Source organism: Aspergillus mulundensis (genome assembly GCF_003369625.1).
Source record: "Aspergillus mulundensis strain DSM 5745 chromosome Unknown scaffold_16, whole genome shotgun sequence".
Lineage (NCBI taxonomy): Eukaryota > Fungi > Ascomycota > Eurotiomycetes > Eurotiales > Aspergillaceae > Aspergillus > Aspergillus mulundensis.
The window spans coordinates 551,311-578,379 of record NW_020797904.1 but is presented as its reverse complement, the minus strand read 5'-3'; the positions used below and the strand labels follow the sequence as shown (position 1 = coordinate 578,379).

Here is a 27,069-nt window from a genome sequence, read left to right as displayed (position 1 = left end):
TATGCAAAGAAGCGTTGATGTTACAAGGCAGAGAAAGATACATCTGCCGGGAAAGACGAGTACTTCTGCAGAGAGCAGAAGTACAAGGAAGCATAAAGCAAGTTGTTGTATGGAAAACCGAAAGAACCTCACTTTTCTGCTGCCTTAAATAGTCCGCTTTGGTAAGCGAGATGGCCCATGCACTAGCTTAGTCACGTCTTACTGAGCTGTGTACTCCACCCTCTATAGTGACTACTCTGTGCAAGACCGAATAACGAGTGATCTTAGAATCCATCTTTATTCAACTTGCAATGTACTCTTGCAGAATCATCCGCCAAGTTCAAAAATTCAGGCGGAGCATCAATCAAGCACCAACTTGTGTATAACCACTTTGTACGGCCATTGTCTGGCTATCAGAACTTTTGGTGCATGTTTACATATTCACACTAATAGCCATGGCCACATGAGTTAGCATCAAAACAATTTATCCTTGATAATCTGCAGACCAGAGGGTGTACCGCGTATAGCTCTGTACTATGAAATAGGTTACTATCTTGAGTATACGTTGGTAGAGAATTGACTGCGAGAATTGTTTGGCAACTTCTTTGTGATAGACAGGGGCACAGCAAAATAAACAGCCGCCGGCGCCGAAGATTGGTGGTCTCTGCAACCCAGATCCAAGCTACCGTATTGATTATGTCTTTTATCAGAAACTCGAAACTTGAAAGGGACCCACTGCCCAACTGATTTGTGCGGCGTGCTTGAGTCCATGGCTCTATAAATGATATAGCTGTACTCGTCACTCCGCTGAGCTGCTTCCCTGACTGGCCCGCCTGAGAACTTCGCGGATTAATTCATACAAGCAGTTCCGGCCGCTTTAGACTAATCATAAGATGGTGGACTGTGGCACAAGGTGGAACATGGATATCAAGACCTTGAGTATGGAGAGCACGAGTACATACACCGTGGCAAGTGCCAATGCTTGTTATCCAAGCGCATAGGCATCGGGTACTGCGTGCTAATGCAGCGATGGTGTTCGGGCACTCGCCTTTCTTGTAATAGGTTTGAAGAATGTCAGCTTGAAAGACAAATCACCCTCACCCTGACTGGGGCGAACATGCTGGGTATACTCAAAGACCACGGCTGCGGTGAGCCTGCATACCTAATCCATGTAACCAACCCCGCGATGGAAACCGGCGAAATATTTGTTCTTCTGTCTGCACCAGTACTCTTAGGGGTTTTAGGGTTTTGTTGCAAACGGCCATCATAGGTACGGGCCACGGTCAAGTAGCAACATTGGAGTCCAAGCTTCATTGTCAAATGTTGAACTAAAGACTGGAATGCTAAATAGTAATATACTGGCAATACAGAAAGTACATTATAGCATAGTTTTAGCCTGGCATTAGTACGTGCCGGAATCCCTTTCACACGGGGAAGCGGGAGAGTCTTCTAGACGGGTCGAATGCAGCTCATCGAGTGAGATGGCTTGAAACATGGCGCGAGGCTGCAGCAGACCGTACACCCTCTGGCCTGCAAACAACTTGAGACAAGTGGCGAGAGACTTATCCGCTAGTACTGCGTAGGATAAGCGATTTGCACCATCTCACCTTGCATGGACGATCAGGGCTGCTCTTTATTCCACCCCGGCCGACGGTCAAGGAGTCGTAGGTATCTGCACTCGGCATGGGCAACTAAGGAAGTTGATCAACCGTTAACCCTCGAGGGCTCGACGGCAAAAGGCCAACCAACGAACAAGACCGCTGTGGACTTGTAATTATCGCGCGCCGTAGACTACATGGCCGATTGACGGAGGTGGAGGGGAAGAGACAGCGTGGGCTGACGATAAGATTCTAGACTCGATTGCGCAGTCATGGCGGGGGCTGTATTACAGGGTCTGGTTAGTACTGGGACCTGGAAAGCGGATGGGAAACGCACGTTTGTGTGGATGAATCTCAGTGTAGAGACCATCTCGGAGTATTATTTGATCAAATCCACAGTGATCAGTAAACAAGATCCAGAGGTGAGGTTGACGAAGGCCGTTCGTGGTAGGGACGCGGGAGGGGAGGTAATCCGCCCGTATTTTTTGAACTCGGCAGATCTTTTTCTCTACTGTACTGGAAATTCATCTTTTTTTCTTCCCCTCTGCTTATCACAAACTATTTCAATCTTGCAAATCTTCCCACCCCTCACCTCTGCTTTCCTTTTCCCCTTTTCTCTTCTTCTTCTCCTCCCCTTCCTTTCACCATGTCCCAACCAACCGCTTCTACATCCCCCGATGCCTCCTCCACCACCCAAGTCGCCGGACACACCTCCGCCGCTGCCCCCCGCGCCGCCGAACTCGCCGATCTTAAGGTAAAGCTGCGCGCTGCGCTGCGCCAGTTTCCTGACTTCCCATCTCCTGGTATCCTTTTCGAAGATATCCTCCCCATTTTCGCCAACCCCTCTACGCACGAAGCTCTTATCCGCTGCCTCGAGCTTCACATACTTGAGAGCCTCGCTGGCGAGAAGCCTGATGTTATCGTCGGTCTGGAGGCTCGAGGCTTTCTCATGGGCCCTAGTCTCGCTCTGAGGCTCGGCGCTGGTTTCGTCCCTGTTCGCAAGCAAGGCAAGCTACCCGGCCCTTGTGAAACCCAGGGCTACGAGAAGGAGTACGGTCAGGACTTCTTCCAGATGCAGTCGGACGCTATCAAGCCCGGTCAGAAGGTGATTGTTATCGATGATATTATTGCAACCGGTACGTCCTTTGTTTCCTTTATATTGGTCTTGACTAACTCGGTACTTCCAGGCGGCTCGGCGTGGGCAGCGGGGGAACTCGTCAAGAAAATGGGTGGTAGTGTGCTCTCATATGTTTTCTTACTCGAGCTGGAATTCCTTCACGGTCGGGACAAGCTGTCTGCTCCCGTCCACACCCTCCTCACAGGCCAGGAAACCAAGGCGTAATACGATTTCTTCTACGATCTTCGCTCTTACACGTTTACCAAGTCCACGACTTCCAGAATCAAAAGCATCGACAGCGGCCCCAATCTCGCCTCGCTCGCCCTCTGATTGCCACCATCAAAACCTCGACGGAGCGTCTGACCATGGGCGGGCCTTAAATCTGCGATTTGAGCTGCTCAGCGGATACTTGTCACTTTGCTGAGCCCGACCGCTGGCGGCCTGAAAGAGCACGCGATCATCAACGCTTGGGGATCGACTTAGGGCTTCTGTTCTTCGTGACGATAGACTTTGAATACCAAAATATATGTATGGCAATATAAATACCAAAATATATCTATAGCAGTCATCTCAATTAATTTAGAACAAGCAGTTTGGGCCTATAACCTCTTCCGCCCAATCCACCGGGAACCCTAACTCCACTGCCTCCCTAATCGCCCTGTTCATCCGCGGGATGTACTCCTCCTTTGGCTTTCCCACCTTCACCCGCTCCTCATCCACATAAACCAATACCCTGACATTTCCGCCAACCCCCTCGAGTCCATTTCGCTCACGATACCCCTCATCCAGCCACTCCACAACCCTCGCATCAACGTACCACTTGTTATAATCTCCATCCCCCTGCTCCTTCTGCCGAATGCCCAGGGGGACCTTATCTCCCTGCTTTGAGTCGCCAGCGGAATGATGTACACCTTCATACCCATCCAGTACCCTCTCGTCCTCCGCACTCATCTCGTACAGGACCCCGTAAACACCTCCGTGAGGTATAGACTTTGAAATTGATTGAGGTACATCATCTCCCCCGTCTATTTGAGAGCCCACGCGCAGTCCAGCGGGAGACACCACGTTCGCATAGCCCGCTTGACAGATCAACCAGCGCCAGGAATCGAGCGTGGCCAGGGCGACAGGGTGTCCCGAGAGCGTGGGGTTGTGGATACAGCGCATGCGCATCTGCGTGGGCGAGAGGTTGGAGCCGTAGGCAAAGTAGAGATGTTTCGGCTTTGATAGGTCTTTTTGGGGGCGGGCGTCGAGGGAAGTTTGGGGTGCGGGGGAGTCGACGGCTGCTGTTGTGGTTGAGATGCTTGATGGAATTGAGCCATCGCGGCTTTGATCTTGTTGGAGATGCATTCTGTTTAGTAAAGTGAGGCTCTAAAGGCACTGTTTGTATAAGAGAAGTACTCCGTATATTCATGCCTGCTAGCCGTGAATAGAAAGGAAGGAAACATTTAAGAAAGTGGTGGAGAGCGGAAGTGGAGTCCAAAGACGTGTTCAGACGTGTACTGGTTCCAATTTGCCGCGGGACCCCAGATATTTTCCCGGCCGGAACTGCTTGTCAACTCTATAACGAAACATGCAGAGTTTGAAAATATGGAGTCTAGACGATGAATAAATTACTGATTGGGACGCCCTGCGATCGCATCGAATACCGCCGTTTGATGCCCACACCTCGCGCATGACGCAGAAGCTCGTACGTTTCTTTCCCGCCACCAACAAGAACCATGCTGAGCAGATGCCGCCGTGGAATGCCACCGGCCGTCACCTGAGTTTCGTCTAGCTGTGGGCGCGCAAGGTACGGCTCCGCTAGCCTTGCCGCTACGCCGGGCCCCAAGTGTTCACCATCGGTGTGTTCCTCTTCCTCGTAGGAGACGACGACGATGAGCTTTAGCGCATTCCGTGACGGAGGGTGCGCTGCAATGTTGCGGAGCTTTTGCGAGAACGTACACCCTCCGCGCTTAATGACGAGTACTTGGTGGGACTGGGCGACGTCGCGGAGAATGCGTTCGTCGCAAAGGTCGCCGGCCATATAAATGTCAGACCATGGCAGCCGAGCTAGCGATGCCCCACCGGTTACTGATATGAAAGACGAATCGTCCAAATCGGGGAGCGGACCAGATCCAAGCCCAGTAGATACAGCAGCTGGGATAGGGAGTCGGGTAGGGCGGGTGCTTTGAACGGATGGAAACGGTGTATAAAGTTGGTGTGACTCATCTCGAAGCAATGACGAGACGGAACTGACAAGTGATGTTAAGACGTCCTTCACGCTTGAGGTAGATGGGTCTACCGGAGCTGCGGCTTGCGCCACCCTGTATGCGTTGGCATTGACTATTCGCTGCTCTTTTCCTTTCAAAGCTGCACCAGGTTCTCGACCATCTTGAGAATCATTTCGTCGGCCGAGGCTTCCTGGAACAAAGTCAATGACCAGGTCAACCATGGCGGGATCACGAATCCGTGTGAAGTTCGGATCCCCGGGATCGAGGACATCAAATGTGATCTCTCGCAAGAGGTATACCTTTTCATCCTTCCCTAGAGGCACGCCACTGACCACCTGCACTCTAAACTCGCTCCCTTCTCCGCCAAATGAGGGCGCGTCCTTGATCATGCTCATTCGCAGGCCGCCAATAGCTTTGACAAGGATGCCGTCCTGAACCCGCTCCAGCGCACCCGGCCCGCTAGCCATTCCAGGTACAGCTGGAAACGAAATGTCCAGAGTAGGACGAATCTCCATGAGTGAGCTCGTCGCATTGAAAGGAACCAATTCTGGTGGCAAGGTCCAGGGGAAATATGTATAGTTGGTCGGGGAAGTCAGATCCGCGATTGTGACCCCAGGATGGTTCTCCGCAGGGTCTTCCAAAGGCCCTTCTGGGGAACCCCGAATTGGCATCAAGTCAAGCCGAGCTAGGTTCGCGGCGTGAAAAACATCTGGGCGAGCAGCTGTTGACGATAACCCAAAGGTTGGAGGTAAAGGTGGGGTTGGGCAAACGGGTGCAGCTGCATGCTCATCTCTGTATGGATTCCGCTTTTGGTGCCAGCCACGCTCATATGCACTCTTTGGAACAACTAGTGGATGTGCCTCTGTCGTAAAGACGACCGGCTGATCCAGATTATTCAAGGGGTGTTCAGGATGATATAGCAAGAACATGTATTTGGCAGTCTCCCCAAGGAAGAAGCTCTCCATGCGGTCACTTAATTCTCCGTTACGAACATCCTGGAGCCCGGCCCAGCCGCACTTGGTCCAGCAACGTCGTTTGAGATCCCGTTGTACCATTTCACCAACATGTAGATACCAAGGGTCCTTTGTAGCTTGGTAGAGGTAGTACGTTGATTCAATGAACTCCGGCCTCCCGCCGTACCAGCCAAGATTACCCTCAACGTTTCCTGTGGCCACATTCCATCTTTCAGGAAGCCCAGAGAAGCGGTTCCACACAGCCGTAGTAAGTAGATGGATTCCTATAGCCTCATCGAGGTCGCCTGCCAGTGAGAGAAGGCCTGGATAGAAGGCGCTCAGGCTGTCAATCCAGAAGGCCCGGGTAGCGCCGGTAAATATATCCCCTTGAATTAAATGCGGGTGCTGATAACCCTCGCCTCGATAGAGATGGCGCTTGATCGACGAATGTGACTCCTCCCATACTTGTAAAAAAGCTTCTGGAGAATGCTCGTACTCGCTAAGCGGGACGAAGTAGTCGTCCAGAACCTGCCACGGACTGCTGCGGTTGTGTTCCGGACGCTGTCCAGAGGAAAGCAAAACATATGACTTGAACGCATACTCGAAAAAGCTATCGATCCCCGCGCCAATCTGCTCAGACAAAATATTAGCTTACGAGATTATCAACAATGCCAAGGCGACGACATACGCCAGTGAAGGGGGCGACCCATTTGCCAGACTCAGCGTCAATGCCCGCGCCGATCAATCCAATATCACTTCTCCGATGCCAAACAGCCCAGAAGGCTCTTTTTGCGAGTTCCTCGTACCGACCATCGCCAGTGAGTCTGCTCAAGACAGTGAATTCCAAGACAAGGCTGCCCGCGCCTGCGCTGCATGTCTCGGTGACTTCAGTTGAGGATGCCACGCACACATGATCATTTCTACCATCGCATGCGTGTGCGGTGCCCGCATTCAGGGGCGAATTGGCATAGAATGGCTGTTGGTGCACTCCGTGACGTAAATTCACCCGGGGGTAGGGAAGGCCAGTGTCGGTATAGAAAGCCGGCAGAATGCGATTCGCTAGATCAACAGCCAGCCGAAGAAGCTGACCATCATAAACAAATCCATTCTCCCAGCTAATTCCCTGCCTATCGATGGCAAATGATGTCTTGTCCCAGGCTTTCGCATACGTCGCTTCCGCCGAAGAGGGACTGTAGCGAGTAATGGGAAGGTCGCCGACAGCGAAGAGATGCGAACTTAGCAACCCACCTAGGAAGGCAATGTTAGAAACAACAGCAAGTCGATTCATGGTACAGGATCTCCGGTAACATACCCAATCCTCGAATAACCGTCTCGAAAACTTGGACCTTGCTATCTATATCAAAACCCCGGCTACGTTCCCCCTGTCCGGCGGAGCCGGTCGAACCATCCCCATAGAGCCTGACAAAGTCTTTAATACCATCCTGAAAATATCGCCATGCTTTCGGTCCTTCATCAGGGCTTGAGGACAAGATTGCCAGGGTCGACAAGCTATCGATCAGGGTCAGGGAGTAGTTCCCCAGGACGTCATTAAGCTCGGCGTGCCCAGGGTTACTTTGGTCGCGGACTAGCGGTTGGCATGAGAGAGGCCGCAGTTCATCTTCGGGGAATGCATGTTCGAGGTAGTTTTCGAAACCGTGGTAGAACATCTGCTCCGTCTCGGTCCTAGGTTCCAGCCGTACAAATTAGTCTCACTGCACGGGCATTCTAGTTTAGTAGCATTGGGGAACCGACCGCAGGTGCCTCATCTGCTCAGGCCTCATGCCATGGACAATAGATGCCCATAGCAACATAAGCAAGACCAAGCCCGTTGTCCAAGCCGAACAGACGGACATCTGTGGCTTCCAACATCCTGATCGCATCACCGCAAAAGCGAACCGGCCACAGACGGCATGGGAGCGTGGCAGCGACGGTTTTGGACGCCGATTTGGTCGCGTCAATAGCCCTCGATGTCTTTGCTCGAGACTCCCTTGGTCACAGCTGACAATATCAATACGCTGGGTCGTTGGTATCCAGACTGCACGTGAGATTCTTCCGAAGACCAGATCTCCGCTACCAATCTTATCGCTCCGCACGTACCTACTCCGTACGCATGTAATCAATCGATGTGGATCCAGTTATAAAAGCTAATTTGTATGGCCATGGCTGCAAGGGCCCAGTGGGGATATAAAGACAGGAGCTACCTTTATTATATGGAGGCTGTTCAGCAAGGTACGATGTAAAGCAACTATACTAACAACTACTGAGTATTTACGGCACTAAGCGCTATACCGTATAGTTGCGATGGCTCGTAAATTCCAGGCCCCCGGCTACACGTTGCATCCAGTGTTCATCCTTCTGAAAGATCTTCTACGACAAACTTCGGAGTACTCCGTATGAACAACAATAATAGTACCAAACTCTCAACGAATTGCTCGATTGAAATACGCAAAGAGCTCAGACCGGTTCGTCCCATGTTACGAGCTCCCAAAATGGCTCTATGGATATTGGGCGAAGAGAATGCTGCGCCTTTTGAAATGAAAGACTTAAAGTGCATTCGGACAGGCATCGTACAGGTATTACCGCCTCGAATATTCAGTGAGTGACCTGGGTAAAGCTTCAACCACATACTCAACACCATCATCTGATATGTAGCTCGGCGGACGACGTCCATGCATTTTGCGGTTTGAAGTCTCCTCTCGTCTTTCATCATTCTGCGACATAGCCGGCTGGATGTCGACGCGCTGCCAGTGAAGCAGGTTGGGATCAAGTCTCTGTATATGAATCAACAGCTGGAAGTCCAGGAAGAGTGTCGCTGCTTACCACACTATTTCTCCATACGCCGTACGCCGGCGGCGGGACTGTAACTTTGCACGGAACATTATGAGCATGACTCTCAATGGAGCGTTCCTCGTCACCGGTCATAGTGATGTGGATAGGCTGATTCGGTTGGGCGTAGCCAGCAGTCTCCGTCATCTCGATCGGTAGGGTGAAATTGGCAGTATAATTCGGAAATTGATAGACTGCTACAACGAAACGGCATAGAGCGTGGCACCATATGACACCAATAGTCAAAAGTATGAAGGTCAGCACGATATAAAGCCAGGGGCCTTGGATCGCGCGGATAACCACGAAAGCGATATCTGAACATGTTAGCATAACCAGTAGGGTAGGAGTAGAAGTAACGACCTACAAATGGCGAGATTGATGAGGAGGAGAACTGTGGAGAGGACTAAGTTGAATAGTTTCCAATGAATGGTCGGGTCTTTCATCATCGACAAACAGGACCGCGCATCGGGTGTCCTCCGTGGCCTTTGCCATACACTGCGCGCGCCTAGACTAGGCGGGCCGCAGGCTCCAGCTGAAGCAGAAGGAAGAGAAGGTGAACGAGTGAAAATGCTTTGCAATGGCATTGATGAAAATGGAAATGAATGGATTGGAACGAGTCAACCAAGGGCGCATCTCGAAGTGACTTAGCACGCATTATAGATCGACGCAGACCGGGCTATTTAAGGGCAGAGGTGGAGGGTTGAGTCGCCCCAAATAATGTATTCGGAGAAGGTGCGTCCGACTGCCCTACGTATCAAATGCATGACATTCGTGTCCACGGAGTATACCAGGAAGAGGAATTGGAAACGAAGATGCGTGCGTCACATCAAGAAACCGGCCTTCTAAATCCACCACCGATTTTTAGTCAACCACTCCGATCCAGCCAGACGGACAGCGGATTGTTAGAACGAGAGAAGTCAAATTCTCTGGACATGACCTTTGAGTTTTGAGTCTAAAGCATCACCTATATTGGCCGTAGCCAACCCAAATGACGACGGTTATTAGTTTCAGCGCATTGAGTATAGTATAGAGACGTCGATATTCTATCCATTGAAAAGCAGTACCAGAATCAAAGCTGCGCATGTACTTGGTAAATGTACATGAGAAATGCGTAGTCCATAGTTCGGGTATTAAAACATCTGGAGAATCAAGATGAGCTGGGCCTAAAGTCCTGGACCAACGAAAAAGCCGGCCCCTACTCGAAGCAGCGTAGCTAGAAAGGTGCTCAACTGTAGGACGTACCCTTTCTATGCGGGGTTTATCCATCTATACACATTCCCTTCGGGACGATCAGAGGCAAGGCATCGGACCAGCAGTTGGGTGGGGTGTCGCAGTGCCTTTATCATCACAACAGCGCTTAGACGCTATAAGCCGTGTTGTTTTTATCTGGTAATTAGGTATTGTCCGTGGGGCTGAGCTCTTATTGCGATAATATGGGCAAGATCGCTCCCATAGGGCGTCATCTTCATTTGCCCAATTCACCTAACATCAAGTTCCTGTCGGACGATGCGGAAACAACTGATAATAGGAATTAGCGTGAGTGCTCAGGGCTTTGCATGGGTGAACTTACTGATAGGCTCATTATTTGGCGTGAATCGCACATCGTTTACAGTGCCCTTGTGTCCGGGAAGCTTGTATAGAAGCTTTCCGGTCTTGAAGTCCCAAACCACAACACTTCGATCACCGCTTCCCGCTGCGATCTTGTCACCCGCCGGATTCCAGGTCGCCCGGATAAGATTCTTTTCTAGACCGGCCGGGGCGCCGTCATATGTCCTAATATGGCGGTTGGTTGGCGCGAAAGGTCGGATATCCCAAGTGCGTACCGTTGAGTCGAGGGAGTTGGACAGAAGAGTCTGCGAGTCCGGTGAAATCTCGAGAGAGGTAATAGTTTCCATGTGTCCGGCCATGGAATAAACTATGGCTTTCTTTCGAATGTCCCAAACATGAATTGTGTTGTCAATGCCTCCGCTAAATATCTCATTTCCAGCTTCAGACTGTGCCACCGCGGTAATAGGTAGTTCCGTCTCCAAATATTCAATTGCCTCTTTTTGCCTCGGGTCCCAGATCCCTATCGTACCATCGTCGCTAGCGCTGACCAGCATTTCTTGGCCCCTCTTGCTGGTTTCGAGACAGTTTATGACCTCTTCATGACCCATGTATCGCCGAATCCTCTGGCCAGATTCTATATCCCAGCTTGCAAGCGTCATATCGGCCGATGCGGAGAATATCGTTTTGGAGTCTCGCGACCATTGCAGGTCAAGAACCGCGCCTTTGTGACCAGATAAGATGCCATAATTTTCGCATTTTCCATAAGTATTCCAGAGTACTTTGACAATCCATATTAGCTATAGTTTTGAGTTGTGCCCTGGCCTCCTGACGTACATATAGATCGATCCATGGAACCTGATGCAATGTATAGCGCCGTCGGATCGAATCGAGCGGCAAAAATTTCGCCAGAGTGACCTGATTTCTTGAAGTTAGCACCGTTTACACCATGTATCCGCATTCGGACTCACCTGTGAGCTCCATGATCGGCGCATCAAGGCCACTGGTGCGGGGAACCTGCAATGAAGATCAATCACCATGCGCATCAATATTGATAAGTCATACATACTGCTTGTACGAGACTTCCATTCTGCGTTGAGCTCTTTACAACGGCTGTGCTATCATTGAGTGCAGCATCTGACTTCTTTCGCTTCACAACCAATTGGCTGGAGGAGCCGAAGGCCGCTTGCGCCGGTCGCTTCTCACCGGACATTTTTTAAGAAGTGCGCAGAGAATTTCAATAGATAAAAGCCGAATGAGCTGCGAAGTGTCCGAAGCTTTGAGACGAAGGTCGTTATCCCCGGATAGCGCGATCAAGAAAAACGCGGCTCCTCGGGAGTCAGGCGGTGTCTAGGTAGTAGGTTACCTACGCTAGCCGCGGCAGACGCTAGCCAGGGATCTAAGCGCTCAAAGCTCCGCATCCACCCCAGCTTGAGCGGGGATTTGCATCGTTGATTGAACACTGAGTAATACTGAATTTCGCGTCTCGCTGAGTCTCGTCTGTGGAAGCTTGGAACTAGAAGCCATAAGCATGTCATCCTCCACCAAAGTGGCAAGAATTGGAGAAGAGTAAGCGGTTCATCTTCTGGCGTTAACATGAGCATCTTGCTAACATGACGTCCATTCGATAGACTCTGGAAGTCAGTAAGCTGAAAGCCGCCGCCTACTATCTCATTCCCACAGGCAACGGGGGTCTCTCGCGAACGAATAAACTAACAACACTTGTTTCTCGCAGAAACAAGATCGATAAAGTGAATGCGGAGTTGGTGACGTTGACTTACGGGACGATTGTAGCGCAACTATGCCAGGACTATGACGGAAACTACCAAGAAGTGAACAAACAGCTAGAGAAAATGGGCTATAACATTGGGATGCGTCTCATTGAGGACTTTCTGGCAAAGTCGAACGCTGGCCGATGTGCCAACTTCCGCGAAACCGCGGACATGATTTCGAAAGTACGATATGCACTTGAATGATCTACCAGGCTCGGTTGAGACTCTTCCTGTGATGCTGATACAGACCAGGTTGGATTCAAGATATTTCTGAACATCACACCTACGGTGACAAATTGGACCAGCGACAACAACCAGTTTTCTCTGATCTTCGATGAGAACCCACTCGCGGATTTTGTCGAGTTGCCAGATGACGGGCGAGCGCAAGACGAACTATGGTTCTCAAATATACTGTGTGGCGTCCTACGAGGCGCGCTAGAAATGGTGAATTTGTATAATCTAATTCCCGCTTGACATCTCGCACTAATTGAGTTTCTCTACCATCAAGGTGCAAATGCAGATTGAAGCGCACTTCGTTAGCGATATTCTACGTGGGGATGATACAACAGAGATGAGGGTGTCACTGGTGAGGTACATCGAGGACGAGATGCCGCCAGAGGAGGAGTGATAGCAACGTGTATTGTGGGTAGCTTACGGCGTCTGGTGTTTGGAATTTGCGATGTTGATCTTACTTATGACGCTGGAAATTGTCTCGGATCGAATGGAGCACGGTTGACAGAATCAACAATGAACCTGAAAGTAACTTGATTTGACTTCGCTCATTGTCCTACCGGTTAAACAGCTCAAACTATGAGCGTCGTGACCAAGCTGTAATGATGCTATATATCTCGCGGGGAAAGAATCCAGTTATACATCAAATTCAACTCTTGATAGGTCTTATAGATAGAAGATTATCCAATCAGTGATGGAAAAGCGCAAAAAGACATCTGCTGTTCCATTTGGTTAGGGCAAGAGCACGACAATCTAAGGTTGATGCATAGCATACGGTATAGCAAAAAAGTAATAATTTTTACAGAACCCCTGATGTGATCCCATATTCATGGCTTTTGAAGGACAGTTCTCGCGGTCCAGTCAGAACAAGACAATTATGAAATCAGATCTTATCCAAAATCAGTCATATAAACTTACAGTTACGGAACGTACATGGAACCCGTCACAGCAGGCCGACCTAAAGTAGATGATCACCTCTATTTTATAACCTAACCTAATTAGTCAACTTACTCATTGGGTTTGGGGCGCTTAGTGATCAACCCCGTCCGACGTCCACTCCGGGGTATGCTACTGACAATGACATTGAGCCAATCTGCATGCCAACACGAGGCTCGCAGATGCCCGCCAAAATTTGTAGTTAATACAGAGTACCCATCAGTGGGTGTTTTACAGAGTCGTAGACACTCTGCACAAGATCTAGATACAAATTCCCGGAATGAAGAGTTGAGACGTTCCAGGAGACCCACGTGACACGCTAATCCTGAAATGGACTATCTGTGCTGGAAATTACGCACTACTACTGACTGGGACCCTGAGTGTAACAAGTGATGCATCAACCCTGGATCAGTCCATCAATTCGGAGCCGTTTCTTTTATCTTTTTCTGACACGGCTTGATAGACCACTGTCCATTCCTAAGATCTCTTCCCTCTTTATACCCTGCATACATAGGCATTTTGATCCTACAATTGTTCCGTGGGAAGAAATCAGATACACTGTCAGTAAAGCAGGTCTGCGGCGACAGAGACGGAGTCAGCCTTACCTGACCACCCTTCTCCCAACCACCGAATCCGATTTCTACGTTCTGCGATTCTACTTTCTGTATCGCAGCCCAACTGTGTCCATTGGTCGCAGGTAAGCAGTTAACACTTTAGTTGCCTCCACATCTTTTTTTTCTCTTTTCGTTCTTTTTTCTGTGGTTGTATCACTTTCGCCGCCTCTGGCTGCATACTGAGATCTACGCTTGGCAGCGGCATCTCCCAGCCCTCCCGCCTTGTTCCGAGCAGGTTAATCCGGCCCGAACAAGCGATTTCCGCCCAGCAGAAAGAGAGGGAATCAAGCAGCGCCCAAGTCCCCAAGTCCTGGCTGCCGGTCTGAGAACTTGACCTTGACCTATCTACCACTCTTCTCCAGGCACGGCGCCTGATATCCTCGTCCTCGATTTCCTTCTCCTCTCTTTACAACCCCTCCATTTACCTCTCTATTCATCTTACCACGGCTCCTTTATTGAGATCTAACTCTACACCTGATCTTGACGGTCGCCTACCTCCCTCCACCCACCGCCCCCTCTTCTCTCTCGCTGGCCTGATCTCCGCCAGATCACTCCATCAGTTCGCTTTCCGTATTCATTCGGAGCGCTCTGACCAGCAACTCCCTTTTCTTGTCGAAGCATTCACTCCTATCTATTCCGTCCACGTACTATCCACGCGCCTGCTCTTCGGACTTTCTTGCACAATAAACGTCGATCTTTCTTCGCTGCTTCTCTCGTGTCGCTAATCGCTCGCTGCATCGTCCAGCTATCTCGCGCGGTTGATCTCTACTGCTGAGGTCCTCTGACCAATGTTATAGCAGATCTTTCCTATACATCCGACTTTCTCTTCGCGCCTTTCGTCAGGCGAATTCGCAAATCTTCCATACCGTCCCAGGGGAGAAAGTTTCTTTCGGTGTCATCTGCATTTGCTCCTGAGCGTGCAAACGCCCTTATACCAGCGCCGTACTCTTATCTTTCGCCTTCCTATAATAATTACTTATCCTCGCCCTCTCGTATTCCTACCTCCACGCCAGCTCTGCCTTTCCTTAGGCTGTCTTGCTTCAAGCTCGTGGATGTGCCTATCATCCATCTGACTCGTCGCTCCTGCCGAGGACAATCCCAATAGGAGAAGGTGACAGTCACTGAAACGCCATCATGAACCAGATGAATGTTGCTGGGATGAATCCCGGTGTCGGCGGTCCGGTTGGAGGCGTCCCCATGGTCAATAATGGTTCGATGTTACCCCGTAACGATGGCAGTACACATAATTCTCCCGAAGTCATGATCATCAATCTCAATACTTATATTTACGACTATTTCTTGAAACGCGGTTATCACGACTGTGCGCGAGCTCTTGTGAAAGACGAGTCTATCAAGCTCAACACCGAGCCCCCTATCAAGACGAGTCCTGGTCAGCGCCGGGAGGGGGACGTCAATGGCGTTGATGGAGACGGGATGATGACGGACGGCAAAGATGGTGACAAGCTGAAGATTCCCGAGGACCTGCCTCGCCCCAATCTCAGTGGCGAAAGCCAGTCCTCCTCATTCCTCTTGGATTGGTTCAGTTTGTTCTGGGAATTCTTTTGGTCCCAGCGAAAGAAGGGAAACAGCCCCGATGTGAGGCAATATCTTCAACACAATCAGGTATGAACGTGGTTCTTCTTTTCAACTTCCCCTTTCCCAAGCGTCTAACTTTACCGCGTTGCAGAATATTATGCGCCTTAGAGAGCAGCAACAGAACAACATGTATCGTAACCCACAACAAATGATGCCGGGTCAAATGGGGCGGCTCAATAATATGCGTGGCAATGGGATCGTTCCGAACAATCTACAGAAAGCCGTTCTGCAGAACAATACTGGTGGCTTGTATGTGCCGTTCCCTGTTTTGTTTGCGATCATTTTTACCATTTTTATCCCAGCAATGGCTGGTAATCGGACGCTGATCTATTTTATAGCTCGCAGCAGCAATTCGCTGCGCAATTACAACAAAAGAACCAACAGGCCGCGATGATGCAAATGCAACGGGAACATTCTGATATCGATATGAATGGCCACCGACCGCCGTCTCCATCGTCCGCCGAGAATGCGCCGTCTCCCTCGAAACGACCCCGCCTCGAAGGTAATCCCATCAATGGGCAACAACTGGCGCCCAACGGACGCGGCCAGGGACAGGCGATGCCCGGCCAACAGAACCCAATGATGATGCAGAATGGGCTCACACCACGTGTGATGAATCCGAATCAGTTTGGTGCTTTTCAGCAATCGGGTCCGGCTGCACAGCCAAAACCAATCCAGGTATATGCTCAAAACTTGGCTCTACATCACTCTCGCTCAGCAATGAATAATCAGGGCGTGCCTAATGGTTTAATGAACACCGGCGTGATGCCGAATCAGGCTGATCTGGTCCCCATGCCAGATGGCCCGGGTATGTATCAGATGAATGGCGGCGACTTCTATGGCGCGAATGGCCAAATGGCGCAGGTTAGGCCTGGGGTCCAAACTCCTGGTGGTCAGCATGGTAACCATGCTCTCCAGGACTATCAAATGCAACTCATGCTCCTCGAGCAGCAGAATAAACGCCGACTCATGATGGCTCGTCAAGAGCAGGACAGCATGTCTCGTGGCCCCGATGGTCAGCCATTGCCTGGGCAGCAGGGCCAACAGCAACCGGGCCAGATGCCACCGGGCACTTCTCCCCAGGGCAGTAGGGCAGGAGCGTCACCGATTCCCAACGATCAAATGAAGCGCAACACCCCCAAGATCGCTCAGTCCGGTCTTCCCAATTCACCGAACGCCCCGGATGCGATGATGCAAGGCCGTGGATCTCCGGCTTCGATGAATTTCACCGGCCAATTACCTCCTGAAATGGCAGGCCAGTTCTACATAAAGAACATGCAGGATGGAATCCAGGGCCCCAACGGCATGCGGCCCCCCAGCTCCAACCCGACGTTCACTGGTCCTTCAATGGGTCAACCAATCCCGGCTGGCTCGGCGAACCGGATGTCGAATGGAGGCTGGCAACCTCAGCCAGGTGGTCAAGCCATGGTGTCGCAACAGTCTCCTATCATTCAGCCCCCAACTACCGGAACGCCTCAGAGTGTGAATTCGATGCCGCCTCCCCAACCTCCTACTGCCAACGCTGGTCGCCAGCCTCCTCCATCTCCCCAAGCTGGGAATGCTGCTCCCCCGACTCCGCAACCCCCCACTAAGGCAGCGCCGAAGAAGAAAGAAACGAAAGACCGAGCCAAGGTTTGTTTTTCAAATACTCGCCTCAGCGAGTCTTGGTTGCCATTACTTACTGTTCGTAGCGACCAAACAAGAAGACCGCAGCAGCAGCCGCAGCAGCAGCAGCTAACAACACAACTGCTACTCCATCCTCAGAGGCGGAGCAACCGCCGACTCCTACGCCAGCGACGCCGATCACTCCCCAACACCATCAATCATTCAATAAGTCTGGTGCTAACGCCACTGCAACCGCTCCACCACAGCCGACATCCGCACCCGCTCAGCAAACCCTTGTCCAGCCTCCACCTCCTGATCAAACTCAGCAATCGTTCAACGATCTCGCCATGCCGGATGTAAGTCACTTTGTTGAAATTGTATGTCCACAATATGCTAACATCAAACCTAGGCCTCCGCTTTTAGTCTAGATTTCAGCGCACTGGAGAACCCGGACATTCTTGAGAATTTCGATTTCGATACATTCCTCAACACCGACACAGACACAGCAGGATTCGGGTTCGACCCAAGCATAACGTATCCCGACGGTGTAGAGACTGGTACCGAAAATGGTCTCTAAACGAAATCAGCGGTTTTTAATCCAAGCTACCATATACCCATGTTCTGTTTGTATATTCATCGACCTCGTGTCTAGTTGGCTATTACCTCTCCTCGCTTCCTTTCCATCTCCTTTTTTAATCCTGATTTTCTGTGCCGACACGATCTTGGATATGGATATGTGCCCGTGAGACTGGCGTTGGTGTAATCTTGTTCTTTGCATATCTTCCCTTTGCGTGCGCTCTGCGGAGTGTTACTTTTGGCCAGAGCGGTTGCGCTTCCACTTGTGATCAAGCTGCTCTTTTTGAGCTTTCACCGGCTCTATAAAGCTTCTTTTCTTTCTTTTTCATTGCTATATTACTACTATCACTTTGTCTCTCAACACTGGGTTAATCTCGAAGTTTCAAATGACCCTCGACGTCTGATACTTTAGCGTCACCCATGCTCAAGAAGAGCATCTACCCACGTTTCTCGCTTGGCTAGAATTCTCTTTCCATCCTTCTCTTTCCCTCCTCCCGCCCCCCTGGTTTTCTCCTGGTTGGATCTCTATCATTGCTCTCTGATCTGTTATCTTGGTGGCGTTATCTTTGGCTTGGGCTTGCGTCAATACCTATTCTTATCTATTTTTATCGGCTTTGACTGCGTTAGGAACGATTCAATGGATCAGGCAAAAATTAATTTCATATCTTGCTGTTCACCTATCGACATTCTGATCTCATACCTCCTCCGTATCACGCTCGTGCGTAAACGCGAAATGGTAGACGTTGCCTTTGTCGGTCGAATCCGGTGCAACCTTAGATGTTAGGTTTGCTCGTACGAGTCTGAGTATCGTCGGTTTGGACCAAATATGACGAGAGGGCGGATGGACGTCGGTAGGTTTGATTACATCTTATGTTTTGCAGAGTTGGTCATTGACATTTTTTTCGGATGGACACGCGACAGTCAGCCGGACCGGTTGACGCCAAGTAGTAAGACTTGACCCCGGACGGAACGAGAAAGACACAGTTGGAGGTTTATATCTGGGTTAAGCGCTATGTATACCTTTCCAGGAAGATGGATTGAGACATATTGAATGTACTTTATCCTGTCCTTGGAATTTAGCATCGTGATATTCTCGGATCAGCAAGCCCTAAACGAATACTCCGACAAGAGGCCAAGCATCGCCATAACCAGCTCCATCCTTCATGCGCTTCTCATGCGCTCAAACATCATTCTCAAGTCACTTTCCAGCAGTTTCTCCCCATCGACTGATTGCTTCGCGCTCCTTGGCTGCATTATCCTCCAGCATCATGTCCTCCTTCACAAGATCAATCAAATACTCGCAAACACGCTGAGCGCAGGCGCACGAAGCTGCAGCTCTGTTGCCGCTGAAAGTTTGGATCTTCCCAATGGCCCCAGCCCTAGCCAGGAACGGATCAGAGTTGAAGTAAGCGGCCGCAGTGTATTGACCATCGGTTTCAATTAGCCGGCCGTCTGTCCTCTCAATGCGCATTTCAGGGCGCTCCAAAGTGAGCAGACTGCAGATTTCTTCAAGCATCGAGCTCACGACTCTTCCCATAGAGGGAAGAGTCATACAATCTGCGTTAGCCTGATGTCAAAGGACGTAGCTAGAGAGCAAGAGATTGACGTTACTTTCTAGTTTAACATCCCAAGTCTCCATGCCATGAAGTTCGCGGGATATCTCAGAAGGCGTGAGCTTCCAGCGCCGCTCTTCTTTGACCACCGTAGCCTCCACCGCCGCTAACCTGCAGTTCTTCAATGGCTGCAGATTAGCGTTTCCCGAGACTGGCTTTTGTTGCGATGTAGTTGCTGGCGACCGGTTTCTGCCGCCGCGTCTTCTCGTTTTTCTTGAGTCTGTGTAGTTATCCAGCCTCCTTCTAGCTGGAGCACGCGAGCCGCTAGATGTATGAAGAGAGTCTTGAGTGGACACATCCGACAGCGTATCGCGAGGCCTCTTCAGATCCGCGAGGACTTCAGACACCATTCCATGTGCAGACTTACGATAGGTGTCCCGAGGAACAACTGCCAATAGAGGCTCGTTGGGCCTTTTCAAGCTCGGAGCTCCCTCGGTCTCGACTCTTTTGTAATCTTGCCTCACGAGGACTTCGTAGAGAGCCACGTGCGCTGCGCCTTGTTTCGACTGTAGCTCCGCCGCGTAGTACCTGAGAGGTCCAAAGTACGCACCGCCATCTACCTCAACCTCGTGGCGGTACCCTCTATGATGAACATACTTGGTATAGATTGGCGCGGGAAGGCTTTGATGAACGCAGTACTCTTTCAGCGATGATTAGCGAACTGGTAGGTGTACGGACTTGCTTTCTCACCTTGCAGAATTTCCACCCAGTCCCAGCCAGACGGTGCAAGCAAATCCCTAGGTCGTTCGGGAACGACCCAGTTTGGAAACTCAACTTTCAGCTTCTTTAGAGCCTCCCTGCATATGGAGACCTTTGCAGACCTCCGAGACTCGTAGACATGAGAACGAACAAATGTCATTCCATACATCGTCATCTTCACGCCCCAGTATCTATCCTTTCGACCTTTCGTGAAGTGAAATCTGGGGAGGAGGAGCTCAGCCGTAGCTAACACACCAAAATAGTATAGTATCTTTGACTCGCTGGTTGAATCGACATTCAGCTTTCTAAGAGTAACGAGTTCTGTACGAGAAGCAATGGCTCTAGTAAACTACTGGGAATGTCAACAACAACGACATTTCCAGGGCCCCAATTGGAATCACCGTTGTAGATGTGCATACCTGAGTTCTATCACCGTTCGCTCTGCCCGCTTGATCCGCGGACTCAGGGTGTGACAGCGCCTTCAGATAATCGTCAACCTCCTGGTTTTGATCACTGACTACCACATTCGCCAGTCCCACCTGATTTGCGAACTGGGGATGTGATAGAGCACTAATAAAATCATCTGGCTCGCCCGGAGTTTGTTCCTCCACCTTGACCTGTGTCTCCGTTTGCGGAGGTCCAGCATGGCGGTTGGAGCTGAATGCAGGATTAGGAGTACCCAGAGATGGACGGGATGTAGTGGGCAAAACCGTAGCCGAGGCGTGCAAGTCGCGAGCTTCTCTATAGCCAGACATACTAGAAGGACAGATAGTAGCAGGCACAAGCGTAGCCGACGTGGGATACGTATAAGACGGGTTACTGTAACTCATCCATGGGGTCATAGATTGATATGGCGAAGGATAATCTGACCAATCTAGGAACCCCGTCGAGCTTGGTCTCGGGCGGTAGAATGAAGAAGAAGAAGGATAAGAGATCATGCCGAATGCTGGTTGTTCTGCCTGCCTGCTGGCCATGATTTCGGAAGCGTTTCTAAGGAAATATGGCGGGTTCAAAAAGGCGTAAGATAGAACTGACGGCAGTATTGCTGGACAAGAACTTGAAAGGTGAGACGTGATAGAGGGCGAGAGGGGAGAGCAAGATGGATGTGTTGCTCCCGTTGTCGTTGGCAACCCTGCGCCTTCCTAACTAGGCAAGATGCTGCAAACGCTTCTACTCAGCGCAAGTGAGGGCAATTATTTTTAGGACGAGACTCTCGAGGTATGTAGTAATGGATGATTTGTATGGCTCAGTAGAAAAAATAATACAACAGTGCAAAGCTGGCGTCCCTGATTTCCGCAAACTTGCAACAGTGAACCCATCTCGTGGACTTGTAGTATCGCGGCAATGAAAATGGTGGGCAACATGGTCATGAAGGCCAAATCGATGATCGTAAAAATAGGTATCACGTTGGTTTTCTTACTCAATCTCACCAACATCCGCCGTCACAAGCGTTGGCCGAGGATCAAGAAAACTGTCAAACCGGTCTTGTTTGTCCTTTACCCTGGTGAGATCCTGACTAGGAGAGACAAGCACCGGCTCTTTTCTGTTAATGAGGAGACCGTCATCTCGACTGGAACTGAGCGAGCGTCTCTTTCTGCCATCAGTTGGCGTTTCAATGCCACCGATAGTTCGCACGTTCAGTTTAGAAGGCGTTTGGCGTGCTTTATCACTCTCTCTACGCGTCTTCTCCGCTTCGTTCTCCTTGTTCTCCACTGAGATACCTTCCTTTCTACTCTTGACAGGTCCACTGGGGCTGGCGTGAAGCTTGGTTGCTACTCCTCGTTCAGCAGCAATTTCAGGTAGAGCGGTGTTCGATTTGGCACTGGATCCGGAAGCGTCGCGAGAGCTAGAACAGGAGATGTCCTCTAGGATGCTGGTGGAGGCGCGGTTATTTCCGCCCTTGCGATAGGACGCAGAGCGTGCTTCTGCTGCTGCTGAGAGCTTGGCTCCCATAGGTACAGCAGCAGCGGTGGAGGTAGTTGTTGGGGCCTGGGTACTGGACGCAACCTGCTTCGTAGGGCTGAGAGCTTGAATCAACTGGCTGTACGCTTCTTCACCGATTGGAGCGACAAGACTGGGATGTTTGCTATGCTCGTAGCTAATTCCCGTCATGCTCGAAATGGCTCGACTGCTACTGGAACTGGAGACATAGTCCGGCATAGATATGTCCTCCCAAGAATGTCTAGCGCCGCGATGGCGTGCAGCTGGATCGAGAACGTATGGGTCAATAAAAGGATCGGAAAAGACAGTCTCCGGAGCAGCCCAGCGAGGATCTCTGTAGTTCCCTTGCCATTGCGGCACGGGGCCCTGGTAGTTCCTGTTCCTCCAGAGAGTTAAAGCGGATGGATTACCGATTTGTCCGGTGACAGGTGCGGGAGGGCGAATTTCATCTGGCCGAGCAGCTGGGGAATGAGCATGGGTCTCTTCCGCCTCTTTGAGATCGTTCACCCCACTTCCTGCGTTATACTTGAAAAGACGCGGTTCCTTGCTCCACATAGAAGTGTTTGGCCAGGCGATACTAGAGTACTCCAAGACATCTAGCCAACGTAAGCCGGTAAGCTCATATTGCGGGGGTCATCATATTGACTTACTGAGAGGCGCGTGCTGAAACGCGAAAGCAATGATTTCCTTGACTCGCTCAAAGGGAGGGTTGCGGTGTGGGCGCGCGAACCCTTCTGCGATCACTACCCTGATTCTACCATGGAGGTCTCCGGCATCCCAGTGTCTCTGCTCGAGTATTTCCTGGTGGAACGGGGGAAAACGTAGGGTGTCTTGGTTGCCATTTTTGTCTACGTCTATAGAGGTCATAGATGTCAGGTATAGTTTCCAGCTGGGCACGCAGATCGGATGGAGAAGGGCTCACGGGAACTCAGATCTGATTTATAACGTTAGTCTCCGTTCGCTATATATCTCGTCCGATTGCGAGTAACTTACCAATGACATGCGGCCAGTTGATTCGCGGAGAAAAGACGCTTCCTCTGGACGGTAACACCGGCTTATTAGCCATAACAGTCACACCGTTGGCGTTGGGGTTGACTTACGCTACGCACAACCCGTCCACAAAGACTCTAACCTCAAACAGCGAGGCATCATCCGGCTGCAGCAAACTTTCCATCAAACGGCTCACATGTGGTTGCTCCCAGCTGTGGATGGACACTCGGAAAGGACTGTCTTCAGGAAGACTTGGAATGAAAGTAGTGAGAACAGGCAAGTGGCCCAAGTTGCCTTGCGGTTGATAATAGGCAGCCGAGCCAAAGAAGGCAGGATTGTGTAAGTAAGGAGAATCTAGAACGAATGGTGCATTGTCAATATAGCTGAAATCGCTGAAGGTGTTGAAGGTACGTACCTCGATCACGGGTCACAAAACATTGCGTTTTGAATTCCTGTATAGGAACCTTGGACTTCGCTGGGAATAAAAGCACGTCCCAGTTCTCGTACCGCATCCTGACCGAGTGGCGTAACGCTGCTGCTGGTTTGTTCGTAATAAAATGAGAAACGAAGAATCTGGAGCCGGGACTCGAACCAAAGTAGAAAATATCAGGGGTAACAACACGGCCACATCAGCAAGTAGGTAGGATCAAGAAGGATGGATGATTTGAAGGGAGCAGTTGGTGGAGGTGGCAGAGTAGAGTGGCCGGTTGATGCAGATGCCTCAAGGGAGGCTCCTGCCATAACCGGGCCTAAAGCACAGGTTAGAGGCGCCTTCCTGTTTATTAGGTACTGTGTCCAACACAGTCAATGGATAAGTATACGCATAGCAATCTCGGAATATATTGTGACATGATGACGGAGAACCCTATCTATTGAGAGAAGTTGACCCCGACTGGGAGACAGAAAGAAAAATCTGGTCCTCGCTGAAGATCTGAACGCCCGAGACGCGATGCGTGACGCTTATGTTGACCTCGCAATCTCAAACATAAATCAAGCGCCGGCGCTAAACAACGAAGGGATCGCTCAGCATATCGAACAGGGGAATCATCCGTAAGACACAAACACTAAGACGGTAGCCAACATCCGGAGATGTAATGAAAAGTCCTAAAAGAACAGGGGAGAACAAGTGGCTCGAACGGGCGGCACTCTGCCAGCAATTGCTCGCTGCACGTCCAACAGCAAATCGACCCTTGAAGCAGATCAGCACAGAAGCCTTCAACCGGTACCCCAAAAACAAGGAGTGGCAGACAGTAATGCCATCAGGCCCAGCGATTACAGGCGAATGAAGACTGGCGAGAACATTGAAGGTGATCCAGACGCAGTAGTGAAAACAGGCAGATCGTAGACGAATTTTGAAGCAACGCCGTAACGGAGAAGTAGGTAATGAACTGAGTAGACGACGCCAACAGAATAATGTTGTACAGGCAGTCTAGGAACAGAAATCATCATTCAGCATCACGAAAACGCGAAAGAATTCAATTATTACCTTCCGGACACCCGCAGAGCAAACTTTTTTGCAAATTGCCTTCCCATGAGGTACACAAAATGACGCGCATCGAATTGGCGACATACGAGAAATGAGCTAAGATTTGAATGTAGCAGCAGAGAACATGGAAAGAAAATTTGGATGGAAAAAGCGAGGCTAGAAAGAAATGGTGAAAGACAGAATTATGATTCTGAGTTCGCGGGCAAGATGGGTAAGAAAGCTCGAAAAGTTGGAGAAGTGCAATAAAGACTCAGGTATTGATAAAGATGGAAGCGCTGCACACATGACGCACATAAAAACAGGAGATCGGGTCCATCAAGAACCATAGCATAGTGGAAACTGTCCCAAAGCTGAACCTGTATAAATGAAAGACCCATTTGAAAGCGGAGCGAGCTCCTGTTGCTCCATCTCACCCGAATAGACGCTAAATTTTTACTGTAATGATTCGGTTAGCACGTACTTGAGATGGGTGTGTGGGGCCTGGAGATCAAGAAAGACTGACCTTCATGGGTGCGAAACCGCCGTATTGATGTTGAGGGGGGAGATACATGGGAGGGGGAGGGGGAGCGGGCCGGTAAGGGCTGCCAGCAGGACCGGAGTTGTTCTGCGAGCGACCCCAGCTCAAACGCACACGTGAGTTTCCGATGGGATAACCCTGCATCTGGTTGATGGCCATCTCCGCAGCATGACGCTGAACGAATTGGACGAAACCACATCCCTTTCCGGGAGGAATCTTGACGTAAGTGATCTCTCCGAATCCTTGGAAGAACGAACGAAGCTCATCTTCGGTGACATATCCAGAGAGGCCACCGACGAAGACAGTCGTGTTGTTGGGATCAGTGAACTGGTTCATGGGTTGGGGAGCGCCATAGAATCCCATTGGCGGAGCACCCATAGGCGGGTACATGCCAGCGGGGCCAGGCATGCCCATGCCGCCAGGAACGACGCCGGGACCCTTGTTCTTAGGGGTGGCTGTGGAGATGCGCATTGGGCGGTTACCGCAGTAAACTCCTTGCATCTCGCTAAGCGCACGCTGTTGGTCGTTCTCGTCAGAGAAGCGAACAAATCCATAGCCACGAGACATGCCGCTGATGGGGTCTGTCATAATCTTCGCGGACTTGCAGGACGGGAAGCGACTCTGGAAGAGGGAAACAAGGACGTATTCGTTGACCTCGGGGCCCAAGTCACCAACGAAGATAGAGTACTCGGGGCCACGGTCATCGCGACTACGATCAGCAAGGCCGCCACCAGTAGCCCAGTTGAGCTTGAACAGACGGTTGGTGTTCGGCATCGGGGTGCCGTTCAGGGAGAGAGCCTTGCCCGCAGCGGCGGGAGTGGCGAAGTCAACGAAACAGTAACCGGCATTGCTCCTACTACCAACATTAGGATCGTCGCTCATCATGACCAGATACATTGCAATGTGCTCACCCAGAGAACTTGTCGCGAATCATTTTCACGTTGACCTGCTCACCCATCTGAAACCAGAGATTACGGACGAAGTTCTCGTCGATCCAAGGCTCAAGCTCGCCCATCCTGTGTTGTAAGGTCAGAACATCACCACACCAACACAATACGCCTGCTTTCTTGGACATACCAGAGAGTGGTCTTGCCCTCGTTGCCCTGCTGAGGAACAGCAGGGGCACCCTCGCCCGGAGCGGGACCTTGGAATGGGGCAGTTGAAGGGTCTGCCTGTCCGGTCATGGTAGTGTCAGCGGTAGCTGGAGCACCAGGAGCAGCAGCGGCTGCGTCAGCCGCTGGGTGCTGGTTCTGGAACGAATCGAAGTTCTGGAAAGACATTTTGGATAGATTTCTGAGCAGGTAAAAATATTGATAGTGCTGGCTGCGGTGAATCATTGTTAGCTACATTACATGTGTTGCTTGCGCCCTCGGAAAAGGTCAAAGAAGCCGCGCATACCTTCAGGTTTATGAATTAGAAGCAGAAATCCCAGGGAAAAACTTTTCTAACGCGTAAATAGCCGGGGAATTCGTGGAGGTCGTCAAGGAGCGTGTCGTACGATCGTTGAGCACTTGAGGGATTGAGAAGGTATTATACTTCTAGGAAGCGGAGACCGCAGTTAGCAAAGCAGTCTCAATTGTGAGCGAGTTTCAGAGCTGATATGAGTAAGGCGCTGGATGAACTGAAATTGGATGAGGGATATATTGAGAGGTAAAAAAGGATGATCGCCGATTGAGCAGAGGGTGAATAAAGCAGCGCGGGGGCCCGGTCGCTCGCGCGTCACTTCCGAGCCTAAGTCAGGTGGTGCATTGTAGACAATATGTTGGAGTGCCGGAAAACGCGCCCGTGATGAACAAGGTGAAGGCGGTTTTTTTTTTTTTTCAGTTCGAGGACCCAGTACTGTCGCGCGAGCAGAAGTCGTCACCAGATCGCCGCATCCATCAAACGCTATCCACCACTTCAACTGCAATCGCCTTGCGAGCTGGTGGTGTTGTTGTTTTCCATTGAATCACATTATACGGCCTCGGCGATCGAGTCGCAGGTACTGGAAATTGGGACGTAGGTTTTAGGTTGGATTGCGACTTCAGGTAAATGGTGGCAATTCGAGGTTCGCCCATAGAACCATGGGCCGAAGCAACTTGCCAAATCACGATTGATGACATATTGACAGTGATATGCTTCCGACAGGAGTTCTGGCATCGAAAAAGAGGTCGGCCAGTTGCATTATCACATCCGTGAACGAACAAATCATCTGGAGCGAACATATTGCGTTGGGCGCATCGAGTGAAGGATCGGCTTTCCGCGAGACGACAAAGCCTCCCGCGA

General features: G+C 50.6%; 8 protein-coding genes across 8 annotated transcripts; 2 read left to right on the top strand and 6 right to left on the bottom strand.

Annotated features, from left to right (window-relative positions):
* Positions 1 to 2,223: 2,223 nt before the first annotated feature.
* Positions 2,224 to 2,919, top strand: DSM5745_10758 (adenine phosphoribosyltransferase APT1; the record flags this gene model as incomplete). The annotated part of the gene is made up of 2 exons (XM_026752774.1): positions 2,224 to 2,713; positions 2,765 to 2,919. 2 exons carry the CDS (start codon positions 2,224 to 2,226, stop codon positions 2,917 to 2,919), a joined length of 645 nt encoding a protein of 214 aa, XP_026598792.1.
* Positions 2,920 to 3,273: 354 nt separating this feature from the next.
* Positions 3,274 to 4,041, bottom strand: DSM5745_10757 (gamma-glutamylcyclotransferase family protein; the record flags this gene model as incomplete). The annotated part of the gene is made up of 1 exon (XM_026752773.1): positions 3,274 to 4,041. The coding sequence occupies one exon, from the start codon at positions 4,039 to 4,041 to the stop codon at positions 3,274 to 3,276; it is 768 nt and encodes a 255-aa protein (XP_026598791.1).
* A 98-nt stretch (positions 4,042 to 4,139) lies between these two features.
* DSM5745_10756 (uncharacterized protein) lies at positions 4,140 to 9,126 on the bottom strand (the record flags this gene model as incomplete). Its single annotated transcript, XM_026752772.1, has 7 exons — positions 4,140 to 4,252; positions 4,309 to 6,487; positions 6,546 to 7,105; positions 7,170 to 7,540; positions 8,486 to 8,628; positions 8,678 to 8,997; positions 9,048 to 9,126. 7 exons carry the CDS (start codon positions 9,124 to 9,126, stop codon positions 4,140 to 4,142), a joined length of 3,765 nt encoding a protein of 1,254 aa, XP_026598790.1.
* A 1,022-nt stretch (positions 9,127 to 10,148) lies between these two features.
* On the bottom strand, positions 10,149 to 11,441 carry DSM5745_10755 (WD40 repeat domain-containing protein; the record flags this gene model as incomplete). Its single annotated transcript, XM_026752771.1, has 5 exons — positions 10,149 to 10,201; positions 10,254 to 11,009; positions 11,066 to 11,146; positions 11,200 to 11,245; positions 11,298 to 11,441. 5 exons carry the CDS (start codon positions 11,439 to 11,441, stop codon positions 10,149 to 10,151), a joined length of 1,080 nt encoding a protein of 359 aa, XP_026598789.1.
* Positions 11,442 to 14,915: 3,474 nt separating this feature from the next.
* somA (putative cAMP-dependent protein kinase pathway protein (Som1)) lies at positions 14,916 to 17,559 on the top strand (the record flags this gene model as incomplete). The annotated part of the gene is made up of 5 exons (XM_026752770.1): positions 14,916 to 15,404; positions 15,469 to 15,626; positions 15,716 to 17,009; positions 17,069 to 17,338; positions 17,392 to 17,559. The coding sequence occupies 5 exons, from the start codon at positions 14,916 to 14,918 to the stop codon at positions 17,557 to 17,559; spliced, it is 2,379 nt and encodes a 792-aa protein (XP_026598788.1).
* A 1,197-nt stretch (positions 17,560 to 18,756) lies between these two features.
* Positions 18,757 to 20,625, bottom strand: DSM5745_10753 (uncharacterized protein; the record flags this gene model as incomplete). The annotated part of the gene is made up of 4 exons (XM_026752769.1): positions 18,757 to 19,115; positions 19,170 to 19,751; positions 19,862 to 20,219; positions 20,290 to 20,625. The coding sequence occupies 4 exons, from the start codon at positions 20,623 to 20,625 to the stop codon at positions 18,757 to 18,759; spliced, it is 1,635 nt and encodes a 544-aa protein (XP_026598787.1).
* A 661-nt stretch (positions 20,626 to 21,286) lies between these two features.
* On the bottom strand, positions 21,287 to 22,877 carry DSM5745_10752 (uncharacterized protein; the record flags this gene model as incomplete). The annotated part of the gene is made up of 4 exons (XM_026752768.1): positions 21,287 to 22,407; positions 22,462 to 22,665; positions 22,734 to 22,745; positions 22,805 to 22,877. The coding sequence occupies 4 exons, from the start codon at positions 22,875 to 22,877 to the stop codon at positions 21,287 to 21,289; spliced, it is 1,410 nt and encodes a 469-aa protein (XP_026598786.1).
* A 1,897-nt stretch (positions 22,878 to 24,774) lies between these two features.
* Positions 24,775 to 26,084, bottom strand: DSM5745_10751 (RNA-binding protein; the record flags this gene model as incomplete). Its single annotated transcript, XM_026752767.1, has 3 exons — positions 24,775 to 25,657; positions 25,716 to 25,820; positions 25,882 to 26,084. 3 exons carry the CDS (start codon positions 26,082 to 26,084, stop codon positions 24,775 to 24,777), a joined length of 1,191 nt encoding a protein of 396 aa, XP_026598785.1.
* Positions 26,085 to 27,069: the final 985 nt, after the last annotated feature.